The following is a 17,842-nucleotide window of genomic DNA, read 5'->3' as shown; positions in this document are numbered from 1 at the left end:
CCAAAATGATGGTGCGTTGAATGGTCGTTTGAGCTCTAACCAGAACACCCCCAAAATAATACGAGAGTTAGACTTTGTTTCAAAACTCATATTTTGCGTTTCAGCTTTCTTTAGGTTCCATGAGAATGAGAATTTCTGCAGCAATAATTCAGACACCACCAAACAATGCAGCTCCTCGGGACACCCTTTTTTTCTTTCTTTCTATTTTTTCCAGTCACATGACATATTATTATATCATGCTTATCACTTAATGCACAATATTTTATCTTTATATTCATTTATTATTTTGTTGACTTTGAATTATGTCTAATATTAATATACATTCATGTTTCTAAAATGACAGTATTTCTATTACTTCCTTCGATATAACATGGTAAATTCATCTGGCGATGTTCTTGAGAACCTTAGAAATAGGCAGTAGCAGACGATTTAAACATCCATGCCTGGCTAACAGTGCACCTAAATTCTAGATTCTTGCCTTAGATATTAATTTATAGGATAGGATATAACATACTCCGTACTATGTTTGAATTTCTGAGTAAACTTGTATCTGTTTGTGGCTCTGCCCTCTGGTGTCGGAAGCACACGTAACACTTGACAGTTGATACAGTTATGCCATGTTATTCTGTGTGCATCACTTGATTGTGGTGGCATATCCATGTTCCAAATCCTCCAACCAAATGCAAACCTCTGTTTCAACCTCTGCATCTCTTTCACTCCCTCTTCCTCCTCACTCCTTCCCTCCAATTCCAAACACTTTCCCCCTCTCCAACTTCAAACCTCTCTCCCTATCATCACAACAACAAAAAGAACCACTTCCCTCACCCTCAACACCACCTCACACAAAACCCCCACACCCCAATGACCCTTCTTCTCTCATCCAGTTACACTTCAAGCGTGGGAACGTTGACCTCGCGCGCCAAGTGTTTGAGGAAAGTCCCCGCAGAAGCGTTAGTGCTTGGAATGCCATGATCTCCGGTCTTGCTCACAATGGCTTTCCGAGGGAAGCGTTGGAATATGTGAGGCTAATGTTAGAGGAAGGAAAAAGGCCGAATTGGATTACCATGATGGTGATTCTTCCCATTTGTGCTAAGTTGAGGACACTGAAACAAGGGAAGGAGGTTCATGCTTATGCTTTGAAACGTCGGTTCCTGCCTCACGTGACCATGGTTTCTTCGTTGATGGTGATGTACTCGAAGTGCGGCGTGATTGGGTATTCCATTAGGCTGTTTGATGGAATGGAGAAAAAGAATGTGATTTTGTGGACGGCCATGATTGATTCGTGTGTGGAAAATGGGTTTCTGAATGAAGCTCTTGCTGTCATGAGGTCAATGCAATTGACGCGGCAGAGGGCAGACACGGTTACCTTAACGAGGATGTTGTGTGTTTGTGGCGAACTGAGACGCGTGAAGCTCGGGAAGGAGGTCCATGGGCAGGTTTTGAAACTGGGTTTTGCATCAGTGCATTATGTCGCTGCAGAACTTATCAACATGTATGGGGCTTGTGGAGTTTTTGATAATGCAAAGCTGGTGTTTGGTGCTGTTCCTGATAAAGGTTCAATGACATGGACTGCTCTTATAAGGGCATATGGATATAAAGAATGGTATCGAGAAGCAATTGACCTTTTCGATCTGATGATGTCGAATGGTTGTTCTCCAAACACCTTCACTTTTGAAGCTGTTCTTTCTATTTGCGATAGGGCTGGGTTTGTTGAAGATGCTTTTAGGTTCTTTGATTTAATGTCTACATATGAAATTGAAGCATCCAAGGAACACTGTACTTTTATGGTTCAACTTCTTACCCGCTATGGTAAACTAGATGAGGCTCAAAGATTTTTAGAAATGAGTCCTTCCTTGTAGCAGAGGCAATAAGACTTTCTTTGAATGATTTATAGATTGTTGAAATTCTTAAACTTTTTTTTTTTTGATAAGTAAAAATGTATTGAATAAGCACAAGGTGCTAACCCATATACAAATAGAAAGAAAGAGGTAAGAAAAAGTGTTAAAGAGAAAAACCAAACTAGTTAATAACTAATGAATACCCCACTTTGAAGCTGCCTAAACATTTTCCTGCAGCAAAGTAAGCAAGTCCAATCCCATGTTCAATATACTAACCCACACGACTGGAAGTTCCAAACCAGCACTTTCAATTGATTAAACCAGCCCCTCCAATTGAGTAAACCAGAAAGTCTTATACAGCCACCAACTTGACCAAACCAGCAAATTAAAATACATGGCTGTAACCTGTACGACAGAGAATAGATACCAGAAAATCTTACTCAGCCACCAACTTGACAGAACCAGCAAAATAAAATTCATGGCAGCAACCTGTACTACAGGGATTGGATACAAGCTACTGGGCAATTTTTCCATTCAAATAGTGAGAACCCAACCCCAGTCATTTTAAAACGGATCCAATTCCATGAACGGAACTGAATTAAATCTAACAGGTGATCCTTATCAAACTCAGCAGCTTTGAAAACAACTTCATTACGGAATAGTCATACCGACCACACAACCGCAAACCAAGATTGTCAAAATTGAGATGCTAACTAGGATTGGAGGGGGGAATACATAAACCGAGAGATCTTAACACGGTTCGTAACTCGTGTTGGAGTGAAGGATTTGGACTTTGTAATTAATATGCTGGGGCTGCATGCTTTTACAGACTATAAATGATTGTCTTGTATACAATGCAAATGGGCGGTATAATCTTATAACATTTCTATAAAACAAATAATGTATTAATTTTGATAAAGTTGAGCTTTTAACAGTTACATATAGTATGAATTTATACAACTGCTACTATGTCAACATCCCATTTCCACCAACATTCATAGTGAAAAAAGAAAGAAAGAAAAGAGAGGGAAATGACAAATGTGATTGGTGATGTGATGAAAAAAAAGAAGAGACACCTAAAATTACTATTTACAATTTTTTAGATAAGTTTTTCATTTTTAATCAAATTGGATAAATACCTCCCATGGTTAACCACAAAAAAATAAGGGAATGAGATTATCCTTCCTTCCTTATCTTTTGTCTACATCATAACGACCAAATGAATGAACCTGTCACTCCCAACTGTCTCTTCTTCATCTTCTCCTTTTCCCTCCCAGGATTAAACTAAGATGGTTACAAGCATTACCAACATCTCTGATGCTGGTTTTCCATTCCTTCATACCTCAATTGAAAAATCCCAAAATTCTAATCAGCCCCAATCCCCCACTTTGAAATTCACTCACTTCAAAGCAAAAGATACACAACCACTCCAACAAAAACCAAATGTGCAGCTCAACTTGGACCAAACACAACAAATCCATGGCCACTTCATCAAAACCAGTTCTAGTTGCAGTTTTCAACTCCCTATTCTTGCACTTGGATACTATTCAAGTGGTGCAGCAATTTACAGCTTCCTCATAACATCTTACATAAAAAACAACTGCCCTGAAAATGCAGTGAAAATCTATACCTATATGCGTCGAACGGACACTGAAGTGGATAGCTTCATTGTCCCATCAGTTCTCAAAGCATGCTCTCTCATACCTTCATTCCAACTAGGAGAAGAGGTGCACGATTTCGTGGTGAAAAATGGATTCCATGGGGATGTTTTTGTATGTAACGCGTTAATCATGATGTATGGCGAGGGTGGGAGCCTGGGATATGCACGCCAATTGTTTGATAAAATGGTTGGCAAAGATGTTGTTTCTTGGAGTACTATGATTAGGAGCTATGGTAGGAATAGGTTGCTTGATGAGGCATTGGATCTTTTGAAGGATATGCGTGTTGCGGGAGTAAAGCCTAGTGAAATCGCAATGATAAGTATTGTTCATGTCCTTGCAGAACTTGCTGATCTGAAATTGGGGAAAGCCATGCATGCATAGCTTTCTCTCACTAAAAATGAAAATTATAAGTTTATAATTTTTTAATTAAAAATATTTCAATTTAAAATTTTCTTTAGGAATTTTTTAGTGTTAGGTCGGCAAGCATTAATGATGCATAGAAATTAATAAAGTGGCTTATGAGTAATTTTGGAAAGTTGATAAAATTTTAGAACAATTTTAATGTCATTAACTGAATTTCTTAAGATTGCGAAATAATTGCTTAATTTTTATAGTAAGCACTAGATGGACTAGGCTTATACAGCCCTAGCCACCTTACCTGTCTTAATGTCTGGTACACATCTTAATCTACGCGAGTTGTATTATAATGGCAAAGACATTTTCAAGAATTAAAGATTTTCTGATAACATTATGGATAATATTTGTTGTATGGTTGTGTGCTCTAGGTAAAAGCTCCACGTCAAGGCTTCCGAAAGGGGAAAGGTAGTCGGGGAGAGAAAGATGATACAATTGATTGTGCTAGAATGAGTTCTGATGCCAAAGGTATTCTCGCCAATATAGAGTATATACAAATTATATCCCGTTTTCTGACGTTAAAAAATGGACGATGTGACCGTTAAATGCTACATCAGCATCCGGAAAGGGGGATTTGACCCTAAATCATTTTTCCTCTTAACTATTTGTATGACTTCCTTGGAACGATTTTGTGTGACTTGTCAATTTTAATAGTTCTTCGCACTAAATCTGTATGTGGGAATTCATGCTCCTCTATCACCTTTCCACAAGCCATCCCAATATCTGCAATAACATGTGGAGCTTCGTTGGCGTTTCCATCCACATTAACAATTATCACATTTTTTTCCTTCATCATTGCGTTAATATGAACCCTTTTCCACCACATCATACATCAAACAATTGCATACTCTACTATTTTCAGACTATACCAAAATGTTTTTTTATAGGGTGTACTTCTTTTAATCCAAAACAGATTGGTAATCCTATTAAAATTGGAGTCAATTCAGTAACAACCACATCTTTTTCCTCCCCCAAGGATCCACGGAATCCAGTCATCCAATCACACTTATCATTCCTAACAATTTCTCCAACCTGACCCTTCATCTTGAACGATACCATCAACACTAAGTACAATATCTCTAGGGCATGGAGCTGAGAACTTTGTCATGTTTCTTGGAAATACTCTGCAACAATGTTAGAAGCAAGGATTAATATGCAAGTGCATTTTAGTTTCAATCAAAAGCGCACCAGTAGCATACTTTCGGAAAATAATTACTTCAAGTTTCAATCAATCCTTGCTAAAAATAACATTAACTTGCAGGGCACAGAATAATCAATCTATTCAATCAATCCTTGCTAAAAATATCATAAACTTGCAGAGCACAAAATCATCAGTCTATTCAAAACAGAGATTAATCGATGCGGGTCACAAGAAGAATATGTAATCAATCAAGAGTATAAGCAAGCAAAAGCAAAAAAAAACATAGAGGAGGAAATCAGACCTTTGTGGTAATTCCCAACTCCTTGTTTCGATATAATCTGCCAACCAGTAGTACGCGCTATACTTGGTAGGAAAGCTGTAAAAGATTAGGAAAAAGTTATTTGACACTTCGATACAAACATTTCATACTGTGGGGGGAAAACACATAGCAATAACATAAGAAATTTTAAGTTGTTACGGGTGGCATATGCATAAATTTGTAATGTTAAAAATATAGCTTTCTCTCACTAAAAATGAAAATTATAAGTTTATAATTTTTTAATTAAAAATATTCCAATTTAAAATTTTCTTTAGGATTCTTTTACTGTTAGGTCGGCAAGCATTAATGATGCATAGAAATTAATAAAGTGGCTTATGAGTAATTTTGGAAAGTTGATAAAATTTTAGAACAATTTTAATGTAATTAACTGAATTTCTTAAGAGTGCGAAATAATTGCTTAATTTTTATATTAAGCACTAGATGGACTAGGCTTATACAGCCCTAGCCACCTTACCTGTCTTAATGTCTGGTAAACATCTTAATCTACGCGAGTTGTATTATAATGGCAAAGACATTTTCAAGAATTAAAGATTTTCTGATAACATTATGGATAATATTTGTTGTATGGTTGTGTGCTCTAGGTAAGATCTCCACGTCAAGGCTTCCGAAAGGGGAAAGGTAGTCGGGAAGAGAAAGATGATACATTTGATTGTGCTAGAATGAGTTCTGATGCCAAAGGTATTCCCGCCAATATAGAGTATATACAAATTATATCCCATTTTCTGACGTTAAAAAATGGACGATGTGACCGTTAAATGCTACATCAGCATCCGGAAAGGGGGATTTGAACCTAAATCATTTTTCCTCTTAACTATTTGTCTGACTTCCTTGGAACGATTTTGTGTGACTTGTCAAATTTAATGGTTCTTCGCACTAAATCTGTATGTGGGAGTTCATGCTCTTCTATCACCTTTCCACAAGCCATCCCAATATCTGTCATAACATGTGGAGCTTCGTTTGCGTTTCCATCCACATTAACAATTATCACATTTTTTGTCTTCATCATTGCGTTAATATGAATCCTTTTCCACCACATCATACATCAAACAATTGCATACTCTACTATTTTCAGACTATACCAAAATGTTTTTTATAGGGTGTACTTCTTTTAATGCAAAACGGAATGGTAATCCTATGAAAATTGGAGTCAATTCAGTAACAACCACCTCTTTTTCCTCCCCCAAGGATCCACGGAATTCAGTCATCCAATCACACTTATCATTCCTAACAACTCCTCCAACCTGACCCTTCATCTTGAACGGTTCCATCAACACTAAGTACAATATCTCTAGGGCATGGAGCTGTAACAGTGTTAGAAGCAAGGATTAATATGCAAGTGGATTTTAGTTTCAATCAAAAGCGCACCCGTAGCATGCTTTCGGAAAATAATTACTACAAGTTTCAATCAATCTTTGCTAAAAATATCATAAACTTGCAGGGCACATAATCATCAATCTATTCAATCAATCCTTGCTAAAAATATCATAAACTTGCTGAGCACAAAATCACCAGTATATTCAAAACAGAGATTAATTGGTGCGGGTCACAAGAAGAATATGTAATCAATCAAGACTATAAGCAAGCAAAAGCAAAAAAAAAAACATAGAGCAGGAAATCAGACCTTCGTGGTAATTCCCAACTCCTTGTTTTGATATAATCTGTCAATCAATAGTACGGGCTATACTTGGTACGAAAGTTGTAAAAGATTAGGAAAAAGTTATTTGACACTTCGATACAAACATTTCATACTGTGGGGGGAAAACACGTAGCAATAACTTAAGAAATTTTAAGTTGTTACGGGTGGCATATGCATAAATTTGTAATGTTAAAAATATAGCTTTCTCTCACTAAAAATGAAAATTATAAGTTTATAAGTTTTTAATTAAAAATATTTCAATTAAAAATTTTATTTAGGAATCTTTTAGTGTTAGGTCGACAAGTATTAATGATGTATAGAAATTAATAAAGTGGCTTATGAGTAATTTTGGAAAGTTGATAAAATTTTAGAACAATTTTAATGTAATTAACTGAATTTCTTAAGAGTGCGAAATAATTGCTTAATTTTTATACTAAGCACTAGATGGACTAGGCTTATACAGTCCTAGCCACCTTAGGTGTCTTAATGTCTGGTAAACATCTTAATCTACGCGAGTTGTATTATAATGGCAAAGACATTTTCAAGAATTAAAGATTTTCTGATAACATTATGGATGATATTTGTTGTATGGTTGTGTGCTCTAGGTAAGAGCTCCACATCAAGGCTTCTGAAAAGGGAAAGGTAGTCGGGAAGATAAAGATGATACATTTGATTGTGATAGAATGAGTTCTGATGCCAAAGGTATTCCCGCCAATACAAAGTATATACAAATTATATCCCGTTTTCTGACGTTAAAAAATGGACGATGTGACCGTTAAATGCTACATCAGCATTCAAGAAGGGGGATTTGAACCTAAGTCATTTTTCCTCTTAAAACATACAATTTACGAAATCGATTCACTTAATGCATATGGATTCAATTTTCTAGTAGAATGATATTTACGGGTGAAACTTGAGTAATTGGACTCCTTTATTGAGAAAATATAGCCGGTATGGTGAGCTGATTCCTCCTTGATCAGAAACATGTGAATGGTCATCTTAGCTTTCCTTAGGTTTGTGATCTTTCTGAAACTTCTAGTATTAGTTAACTGCAATATTGGTCTTCCCTTCCGTTTTTCTTCTATTACTTTTCGTAGTGGTTACTAGCCGCTGCCCAACTCTAGCAAAAAAGTTATGGAAGACAAGGATATCTTATACCGTCTGCAGAACCGCTACCCTATATTTTAACCACTACCTAAATAGAAGAATAAAGTGATACTTGAGAAAAATGCAGAAGAAATTTACCTTCTAGAACTGTCATTGACTACAATGTTGATGTTTTTTTGGTGCTGAGAGTGAAACTCATTTTTTAGAGCTGTCAAAGTGATTATAATCACTAATCAGCGTAGAAAAATAAAATTAGTACGTGAGGGAAAGAAAATCAGTGAACCAAATAGAAGAATAAAGTAATACTTGAGAAAGATGCAGAAGAAATTAACCTTCTAGAACTGTCATTGACTGGAATGTTGAAGTTTTGGGTGCTGAGAGTGAAACCCATCTTTCAGAGCTGTCAAGGGGATTATAATCACTAATCAATGAAGAAAAATAAAATTAGTACGTGATGGAAAGAAAATCAGTAAATCAAATAGAAGAATAAAGTGATACTTGAGAAAGATGCAGAAGAAATTAACCTTCTGGAACTGCCATTGTACTCGACGTAGCCCAATCATTTAGGGTGACCTGTATAAATCTCTGTGTGCTGTTCGTCTGCCTTACTTGCTTATATTTCCGCTGCACTAAACGGTTTGCGAAAAGTCTCACTAAACGTTTTCAAGAACTAATATTCTTTTTACGAACATAAGTTTTAAAATGCAATTTTCAAGTATACAATTCAAACCCCCCCTTTCTTGTGTTATTTATTTGCATCTCAACAACATGTTTATGCAATGGAACCAGATTAATTGTGGATGAACTTGGTGAACATTTTACTGGTGCAACTGTTATCACATGAACAAATGATAATGACAATGTGCACATTTCAAGCATGGACTTGGTTGCTTTTAATTCCAAATTTCCAATTAAATTCAGAAGAAAACAGTTTCCAATTGTAGTATGCTTTGCGATGACCATAAAAAAATTCAAGGACAAACACTATCTCAGGTTGGACTGGCTTATAAAAAGAAAATCTTAGGTTGGACTCTTCCTTCCAAGGTCTGTTTTCACTCTTGGTCAGTTATATGTAGCTCTCTCTAGAGTACGCTCAAAAAAATGTCTTAAACTTTGTATACTGGATGAGTCGGTCAAACAACAGACCAGTACGGTACATGATGTAGTGTTCAAGAAAGTTTTTGAAAATGTTTAATGTATACAACACAATTTCATTTATTTATTTCATTTTCTCTTCATATATTATTACACGGTTGACTTTCACAAGATTGACTTATTTATAATTTAAAAATTACATATATATGAAAACTAATTTATTTATTACAAAATTCCTACATATCGCACTAGTTTTTCATATGGTTTTGCTCCATGTTATTGCAATTTATTTTATAAAATGCATTTTTTATGATGTAATTGCAATAATAGGTCCATATATGAAAAAAGTGAAATACGTAATAAACACAAGTAAAAAGTGGGCAAAATGGTGAATTCATCAAGCTGTCTACTCTAAGCACTCGTTGTAGATCAGCTCGTGCCGCTTCATTCACTATTGGATTGAACTCAATTTTGGATATGTTGTTCAACACGTCTAGATCTCCAATTTAAATGGCCAAATCGTTAAGAAAATCATTACATTAAGAGAATGAGATTGAAAAAGGATTCACAATCATGCTACTAAATAAATAATTAACCACGATCTTGCCTCTTAGAGGTCATGACCGTGCCTCTAAGAGGTCACAACCATATCTATGCCAGAGCTCATAGCTGGCCCAAACATGTTTTTTTTTTGTCTATTAAAGAGGTTCCTATGTCGTTCTAAGTTCATACCAATGAGGAGATAGAACTCACTCCAACACATTCCTGACTTACTATGAAGACCCATGAGTGTTATGCAGGTTGAGGAGCGATGAGAAACACCTCAGAGGCAAATTGATGGCGGAGGGATGTCATTTATTTGTTTATATATTCCTCTTTTATCTTAGTTCACAAATTCATAAGAACATGCACATTGAACCATCCACATGTGAGTACTACTTTTATGAATATAATTATATTATAATCTTGAATTTATTTTATGACTTGTACTTTTGTTTTTTTTTTTAATCTGATTTTCATGCACAAATGATGTAAGTTTTTTTAGCAATGATTCATAGACCACTAAATAGTGCAAACACCTCGGATTCGAATTCAGAACACCTTTTTTTTCTCTCTCTCTATCTATTTCTTTCGATCACATTACATAACATATCACATTTATCACTTATCTCTCATTTCTTCATATCCCCCTCTAGTGGTCTACACCCTTTGGGTGTACACCAATCTTTATTCAAATTTTTTTACACTAACATTCAATCATTACATGTCACATCAACTTAAACAATTACATGATTTTTGCTATTTCTAATTATATTTAAAATTCATGTTGTTTCAATGTGAGAAACACTCCTTATACCTTAATAGGGCACACATGGTCAAGTAGATTCAATGAACCCGTCCGACTCAATCCAATTTGATGGCAAAGATGCGGGTTGCATTGAGCAAATGAAAAATTTTATTACTGTCAAATCATGTTCGAGTCAGATATCAATTTTAATAGCACTCCACTCAACCCAACTCGAAACTCAAGCATATAATAATAATGATATATTATTGAATAAATATTTTTAATAATTTTACCCACACCCCTAATTTGGAGCCCTAATTTAATTTCATAGCTACACTTTAAACTTTCTTCACACTTGACTGCAGTCACGACCTTTCTCTCTTCTCTCATTCAGAAAAAAAGAAAGGGGAGAAATGAGAATGAAACGGAAGTTGGAACCCTAACTCCACTACTCCAGTCCAGTCGATTCCTGATTCCTCAATTGATCAATTGGAACTCAATCTTCAGGTCTCTTTCTCTCTGATTTCTTTGTTCTGTGACTGTGAATGAAATCCGATTGTGAGGGCGTGGGTGAGAGCCTGAGGCGGTGGGCGGTGGGTGAGGCCGTGAGCCGGCTGAGAGGTGAGGGAGGGAGGGAGGCGCTGGTTGAGTAGTAATTTACTGTTGATGATTTATACTGTTAAGTAATGGTTGATTTATATTGATAACCTTTCACACAATTGACAAGATTCTGATAATTTATATAGTGTTTGTTAAGCCACTATGTTATATTATGTATGAGTCACTGGTACAAGTTTTGAGTAGTAGTACTAGGCAATTTTTGTTGACGTGAACTCTTTGGTTATGCTTCCTCAGGGGTCAATAGTGGCCATATTTTGAAGTCTTGAGTTGATGCAGAATGGCTGCAACCAGGAGTCGAGTTAGTAGCTTTTCTCGGAATGTGTCAACTGCAACATCTCAGAATCCGGGGCTCAAGCATGGCCCTAACGGGACCACGTTCATCTCATCCGGGATTCCGGATCTTGACAGTAATCATCTCTTTGACTTCCTTTAAATTAGTGTGTCTAGTGTCCTTTAAATGGATGAATTAAGGCCCTGTTTGGAAGAGCTTATTTGAGCTTATCTGATAGCATAAGCGCTTAAGTCAGTGTTTGGGAGAGCTTATGCAAACAGCTTATGGCCTACCATAAGCTGTTTTGAGCTTATTTTCATAAGTTATTCAGGATATCTCATGAAAAAGAGCTTATGCTTATCTGTAGCTTATTTTCAATTTATTTGAATAAACTTTTTTAAATAGTTTATGACCATAAGCGCTTAATTAAGTTGTTTTCCCAAACGGGGCCTAAATAATTCTGTTTGATTCGTGTCTAGTGTCTTTTCATGGAAGATTCTTATGGGTTGTTTTTTTTTTAAATAGAGATTTTAGGTGGTGGTTTTTCCCTCGGTAGCCTTGTCATGATTATGGAAGATGCTGAGGCACCGCATCATATGCTTCTATTGAGAAATTTTATGTCTCAAGGACTTGTACACAGACAGCCACTCTTGTATGCTAGTGCATCTAGAGACCCTAAAGGATTTCTCGGCACTTTGCCTAGTCCAGGGTCATCCAAAGAGGATAAATCTCGGGATCTTGGCCATGTAAGTTTTTTACTGCTACACTGTGATGTATATCAATTACTTTTAATTTTGTTGTGGTAATGTAATTTTTTTTTATCATGCTTTTGATTTCAGGAAAAGGATCTGAGAATTGCTTGGCAGTACAAGAAGTACTTTGGTGAGCCTCAGCTAAATGTCAACTCTAATAATGGTAAGCCTGTCCATAATCATCTCCTTGTTCTTAGTCTTATAATAGTCATTTCATTGTTATTACTTCATATATGGTATTATTTTTCTTGTCTCGACTATGAAATACATGCCTATCTTGTAGTTATTTTAACTAGGTCTTGAGAAGCAACCTTTCACTCAAAGGAAATTGAGTGTCTAGAAAAAGAGGCATTATATTGTTATACCATGTATGACATCATTTCAAAATTCAAATTAATACACTTATGAGTATAACTATGTAAGTATTCCAAGTTTTGACTCAATTTAAGTTTTAACTTCTAAGATTTGAAGTTTTATATCCCAAACTTTGTATAGATATCATATCCCATGAAGTTTACAATAGCAAGATAAAAATATCAACAGGAAAACCAAAGCTAGTAACACTAGTTTCCTATTCTGTCATTGTCCTTCACCCCCAGTTTGCTGTAATTGTAGCCTCTCTATCATGCCTAATTTAATTCTAGAAGAGTGTTCCCTTTTCCTTTATTATTATATATTAAGAACAACAGGGCTGATCGTTGATTGAACTCGTGTAAAATCACTCCTTAAACCATTAGCAAAGGCTGCCTGCTAGGGACTCATAATGGGTCTGACCCTTGCGTAAACCTTACACACATAGAAGAAACTTTATAGCATTTGCGTGTCCTTTTTAGTTTATTTTATGAATATGATAAAATATATTTCCAGTACTTATAAAGAACCACATTATCATTCTAAAAATATTTGTATACATTTCTGGTCAATCATTATGAAGTCCCATTGAATGTGAACAATTGACACATTTATGAATATGCCAACTTATGTTGTGTAAGCTTTTGAGTCGAATAATACTATGTGCAGGTGGTCAGCACGATTACTGCAATGATTTTGACTTGCGAAAGCCCTTGGATAGGCATTTTTTTGGTGGCATGAATGTAGATTGTGTTAGCTTCCAAGATTCTCCAAACCTTGCTACTCTTCAAGATCGTTGTGCTGGATTTCTCGCTCAATGCTCAAGGTGCAGTGATCTATAGAACTATTTTGAAATGTGCTGTTTAGAGATATAGGGTGGTTCTCAGATCTCCACCTAATAGCCAAAGATTTCAGGAGGATAGGTTCTTGACACTATTCTACTATTTAATCATGTTGCCACCCCTGGTTCTAAGTCAGCTTTTCAAGAACAGAATAAAATAAAATAAGATTAACTGTAAAAAGTTTTCTATTGGTGGTCTTATATCTACCATAGACAATCTAAAATAAGAAGTTTACTCTCGTTAGCACTTAATTATCATAACTATCAATGGTTCTTGATGGTCTAATATCTAGCTGTCGGGTAGACTTTGTCCTTTGATATTGATGTGCACTTTGTGATCACAATTACTAATACAACATAGGGTTTATATATCTGGGCAGAAGTGTTTGCTAGTTTTGAAAATGCATACAAATGTTACAGTGGATCTTCAAAAATAGCTTTCAATATACTTATCAGAAACTCCCTTCGATATCATTCTCTTGAATGCTGGTGTATAAAGGATAACTAGGATTGCAGTTTTGGTAATTTTGTGCTTCATTCACTATTGATTATGGACCTTTCTCATGTATTAGATTCATGGCACATTGTTAGGACCCAGCCAAGAAGAAGATAGAAAGTATGATATTGTGGAAAATGAACCCTAATTCCCAAATAGGAATTAGAGATAAGGTACAAAGTTGCAGAGCATTCGAGAGGCTCTGCTCTCTCCCAAGTCCCAATTTCCTAAATGATCCCAAAAGATGCCTAAACTCTCCTAGCAATCCCTTATTTGTAGGCTATAAGCCCACTAACACTAAGCCCACTAACAATAAGCCCACTCTAATTCTAGGTCTCTATCATCACTCCCCCCCTAAACATCCACCTTGTCCTCAAGGTGGGAAGAAATAGAACAAAAAGACCAACAATTTTAACCAGTTGGGCCAGGCCCAATACAACACAAACCAAAAATAAAAATCAAAACAGAGTGCTTTTCTCTCCTCTTGGGCTCGTTCCTTCTGTAGCATTATGGGCTTTGGCCTTGTGGTCAAACTTTGACCCAATTCTGAAAAATCTAGCTGAGCCAGCCTTGCTCTGCCTCGTATGAACGCATGTGCGTGTGAAGACAACTGAAAAATCACACCCAACCAGCGATGACGGAAACTAGTGTCCACTGCCGTAACTGCAAAGTCCGGTGGCTTCGCCGGCAGCCGTAAAGCGGTTACCGGCTTGCGAATGAGCGAGCCTCCCTTCTCTTCCTCTGTGCGTTCTCCTAACTCTGGGCTACAATATCTCCAACCGCTGTCTCAGCCAAATCCGATGACTTAGCTGGAGGACGGTTGGCCACCAAGTCCGATCTGCAAGGATCGCCAAGGATGAAGCATGAACCGCCACCACTGCGGTCTGGTGGCTTAGTTTTCAGTCGAATGGCAACCATCGAAGAGCAAAGAACAGAGGTCTGAATGAAGACCTCCGTCCAGCAAAAGAACGTGTCTGGCGGTCGATTGGCGGTTACCGCCGTGCAGAGACATGAATCCGGCGGTTTCCGCGGTGGCCGTCTCTCACAATCGAACCCTAAATCACTGATTTGTGGAAAAAACGATTGGTTGCACCTTCTTCTTCCTTTGAATGCTGCAAATCTGCAATTTCTCCATTGAAGAACCTTCCTGTAACCGCTTGAAGAAGATGACCTCCTCTGTTACGCCTCATGTTTCGACGTCAACGAGCAACCACTGAAATCGACCACGGCGACGGAATGACACCGTGACATGACCATTGTTCGCTCTGCCGCCATTGCAAACTCCGAGTCTTCTTGCGACGCTTCCGTCTCGGAATTCTCTGGTGGTGGTAGCTCGATCTCTGATGGCGCTAACAACACTGAATTTGCCTCTGTTTTGGCTTCAATTAAATCTGTTTGTTCCTCCTCCCTGCGTTCTTGCGTTCTAGGGATTTCTTCCTCCCCTGAATCTTGATCTGGTTCTGGCAGGTACAAATCTGCTTCTGGTTCGAATTCTCTCAACAATGCCATCACAAAATCCATCCATGTTGCCCTCTGATTTCTTCTTTCCCAGGAATACCACCAGTAGTAAGCATCTCCCCTCAAAGACCTCTTCGCCTCTGATAATTTCTTCTCTTCTGATATTCCCCTGGCCTCACAATACTGTTCCACACTGATGAGCCATCCCCAAGCCTCTCTTCCATCGAATCTGGGCAACATTTGGCTACCACAGCACCTAGATCGGTGCTCTGATACCATTGTTAGGACCCAGCCAAGAAGAAGATAGAAACTATGATATTGTGGAAAATGAACCCTAATTCCCAAATAGGAATTAGAGAGAAGGTACAAAGTTGCAGAGCATTCGAGAGGCTCTGCTCTCTCCCAAGTCCCAATTTCCTAAATGATCCCAAAAGATGCCTAAACTCTCCTAGCAATCCCTTATTTGTAGGCTATAAGCCCACTAACACTAAGCCCACTAACAATAAGCCCACTCTAATTCTAGGTCTCTATCACACATGATCAAAGATATATAAGTAAATAGAGACTGACTACCTTTTTCTAGCTTACCCTTTCCAAATTGCCTATAAATTTCTTGGTCTATTTCAATTTGGTTGTGATAAAGTCTACTTTGGTGATATTGTATCTAATTTATCTATAAAAATAGCTTGCTTTCTTTTCAATTTTTCATTCACTGATGGATCACATCTGCAGAAATGAAGGCGGCACTTCCCCTGCTGGTCGTATTGCAATTCAATCATTCTGTTCTCCACAGTGTAAATATGCAAACAATGTGAGTTAATATTCATTTTCCTTTGTGCTTTTCTTATTGTTTGAACTATGTTTCTTTGTTTTTGAACTGTATGTTCTTTTTTAAATGATTTCATATACTCTTACCTCTTTAGGAATTATATCTGATGGAAGATCCTTCATGTGATCCTTCTTGCATCTCAGCTGTTGATAACTGTTCTTCATTCATTAATGTTGGATTTTTTCTAATGTGAAATAAGTGGTATAGCTTGGTTATTGCAGGAGTGGCATATTCTTTCCTTTATTAGGTCACTGAGAGGCATGGCCCGTTCTTCAAATGCTGTTGTTGTTGTAACATTTCCACCTTCACTTCTATCTCCATCTTGTTCAAAAAGATTGCAGCATATGGCGGACACCTTGCTATCTGTCAAAGCAATTCCAGGTTCATAATCAACTTTTATATTTTATGGGCTTTATTATTTAACAACTAGCTCAAATTTAACCACTAGAGTTTTTGTTTCAGATGAAGACAAGGAACTGGCGAAACTCCTAACTGGTTACCAAGACATGGTTGGGTTTTTAAATGTACATAAAGTTGCACGGTTAAATACACAGGTTATATTCATGCTTCATTTTGATTTTATTTAGTCCTTTTATGTACACATGCTACTAGGAGTTCACAATGTGACTTGTTTGCAACTGTTAACACTTTACATCCATTTATCACATTATATATTTTTCTCTATCCTTTTATCTATCTCTCTCTCACACTTACGCACAATATACTTTTAGTATTACTTTGCCTGAGTTATTAATTTATATCATAATTCATTTCCCATCTACATTTTTGTAAAGACAAGCAAATTGGAAACTTTATTGAGGAACAATGGATTTCTTGAAGCTTTGATCTATCTGAACAAGCTTATGTTGTTGAGTGTCTGATTTTCAACTTGCAGGTTCCTGTGATTCTTGAGGCCACAACATTCTCAATAAAGTTACAGAGACGAAGGTTTTTGGTTTTAGATTGTCTAAACCAAGCCCCAGTTGACGGTTCAAGCGGGAGTTCGTATGGCACATTGGGTGGCTGTTCTGGGTCAACTAAAGCTGGGTCACTTGATTTTTAGATTATACCTTGTTTATCACTTAAAATTGCACCACCCCAGCAATAGTCTTAGCTCGTGAAATGTATTCTTTTACTAGCATTTTTGTTGTTCCTTTCTCTTTGTTCTTTTCATAATCAGCATGTTTTACCATTGATTCATCTCCAATGTATAGATACGTTCTTTAAAAGAGAGCATATATGAAGCAGTGATTCTTACACGACACTACACTAACACACCGAAATGGCAAATCTTCAAAAACTAGAACATTAGGACACCGCTTCGGCCAAGTTGTCTCTTTACAAAGAAAAGATAGAAACAATTTCCTAAACTCTATTACACTAGCTTTACAAAAAAAATTGTAAGACACCCTTTTATAAAGCAACCACATTGTCTGAAATCTATTAGTTTTCATCTCCTTTTTTATCATCATTATTGAAAAGTAGTATAGCCTTTACCTCAAATTAGCAATTTCTTCCATGGTATGAGTTTTAAAAATATTTTTTAAAAATACATTAGTGTCCTAAATGTGTTCAGCTAAGAAAAAGGTGTCATGTGCGAAAAAAATATATCTTTATTCAGAAACCACAGAAGTGTCTGACACGTGTTGTGTCGGTGTTGTATGTTGATGTTCAACTCCAATTGCAGTTGTAATTTTCCCCTT

The 17,842-nt window shown here is 36.7% G+C and overlaps 3 protein-coding genes across 3 annotated transcripts; all 3 read left to right on the top strand.

Annotated features, from left to right (window-relative positions):
* Positions 1-617: 617 nt before the first annotated feature.
* On the top strand, positions 618-1,859 carry LOC130743518 (pentatricopeptide repeat-containing protein At1g71460, chloroplastic-like). Its single transcript, XM_057595767.1, has one exon. It carries the CDS (start codon positions 618-620, stop codon positions 1,857-1,859), a length of 1,242 nt encoding a protein of 413 aa, XP_057451750.1.
* Positions 1,860-2,816: 957 nt separating this feature from the next.
* Positions 2,817-4,539, top strand: LOC130748869 (pentatricopeptide repeat-containing protein At4g25270, chloroplastic-like). Its single transcript, XM_057602112.1, has 2 exons — positions 2,817-3,818; positions 4,285-4,539. The coding sequence occupies exons 1-2, from the start codon at positions 3,128-3,130 to the stop codon at positions 4,323-4,325; spliced, it is 732 nt and encodes a 243-aa protein (XP_057458095.1). The 5' UTR covers positions 2,817-3,127; the 3' UTR covers positions 4,326-4,539.
* Positions 4,540-10,866: 6,327 nt separating this feature from the next.
* On the top strand, positions 10,867-17,401 carry LOC130748857 (elongator complex protein 4). Its single transcript, XM_057602099.1, has 9 exons — positions 10,867-11,027; positions 11,376-11,548; positions 11,938-12,158; positions 12,252-12,327; positions 13,185-13,341; positions 16,043-16,121; positions 16,361-16,520; positions 16,602-16,693; positions 17,035-17,401. Exons 2-9 carry the CDS (start codon positions 11,419-11,421, stop codon positions 17,200-17,202), a joined length of 1,083 nt encoding a protein of 360 aa, XP_057458082.1. The 5' UTR covers positions 10,867-11,027; positions 11,376-11,418; the 3' UTR covers positions 17,203-17,401.
* Positions 17,402-17,842: the final 441 nt, after the last annotated feature.

The sequence above is a fragment of the Lotus japonicus genome, chromosome 3 (genome assembly GCF_012489685.1).
Source record: "Lotus japonicus ecotype B-129 chromosome 3, LjGifu_v1.2".
NCBI classification, from domain to species: domain Eukaryota; kingdom Viridiplantae; phylum Streptophyta; class Magnoliopsida; order Fabales; family Fabaceae; genus Lotus; species Lotus japonicus.
This window is presented reverse-complemented; position numbering and strand designations above follow the sequence as displayed.

What these genes read in the sequence shown, in the direction of transcription:
- LOC130743518 (XM_057595767.1), top strand. Translation starts at nt 618, where the DNA reads ATGTTATTCTGTGTGCATCACTTGATTGTGGTGGCATATCCATGTTCC.
- LOC130748869 (XM_057602112.1), top strand. Translation starts at nt 3,128, where the DNA reads ATGGTTACAAGCATTACCAACATCTCTGATGCTGGTTTTCCATTCCTT. An exon ending in TAGTGAAATCGCAATGATAA is followed by an intron (nt 3,819 to 4,284) that starts GTATTGTTCATG and finishes TGTGTGCTCTAG; the next exon opens with GTAAAAGCTCCACGTCAAGG.
- LOC130748857 (XM_057602099.1), top strand. Translation starts at nt 11,419, where the DNA reads ATGGCTGCAACCAGGAGTCGAGTTAGTAGCTTTTCTCGGAATGTGTCA. An exon ending in CGGGATTCCGGATCTTGACA is followed by an intron (nt 11,549 to 11,937) that starts GTAATCATCTCT and finishes TTTTTTAAATAG; the next exon opens with AGATTTTAGGTGGTGGTTTT. An exon ending in ATCTGTCAAAGCAATTCCAG is followed by an intron (nt 16,521 to 16,601) that starts GTTCATAATCAA and finishes TTTTTGTTTCAG; the next exon opens with ATGAAGACAAGGAACTGGCG.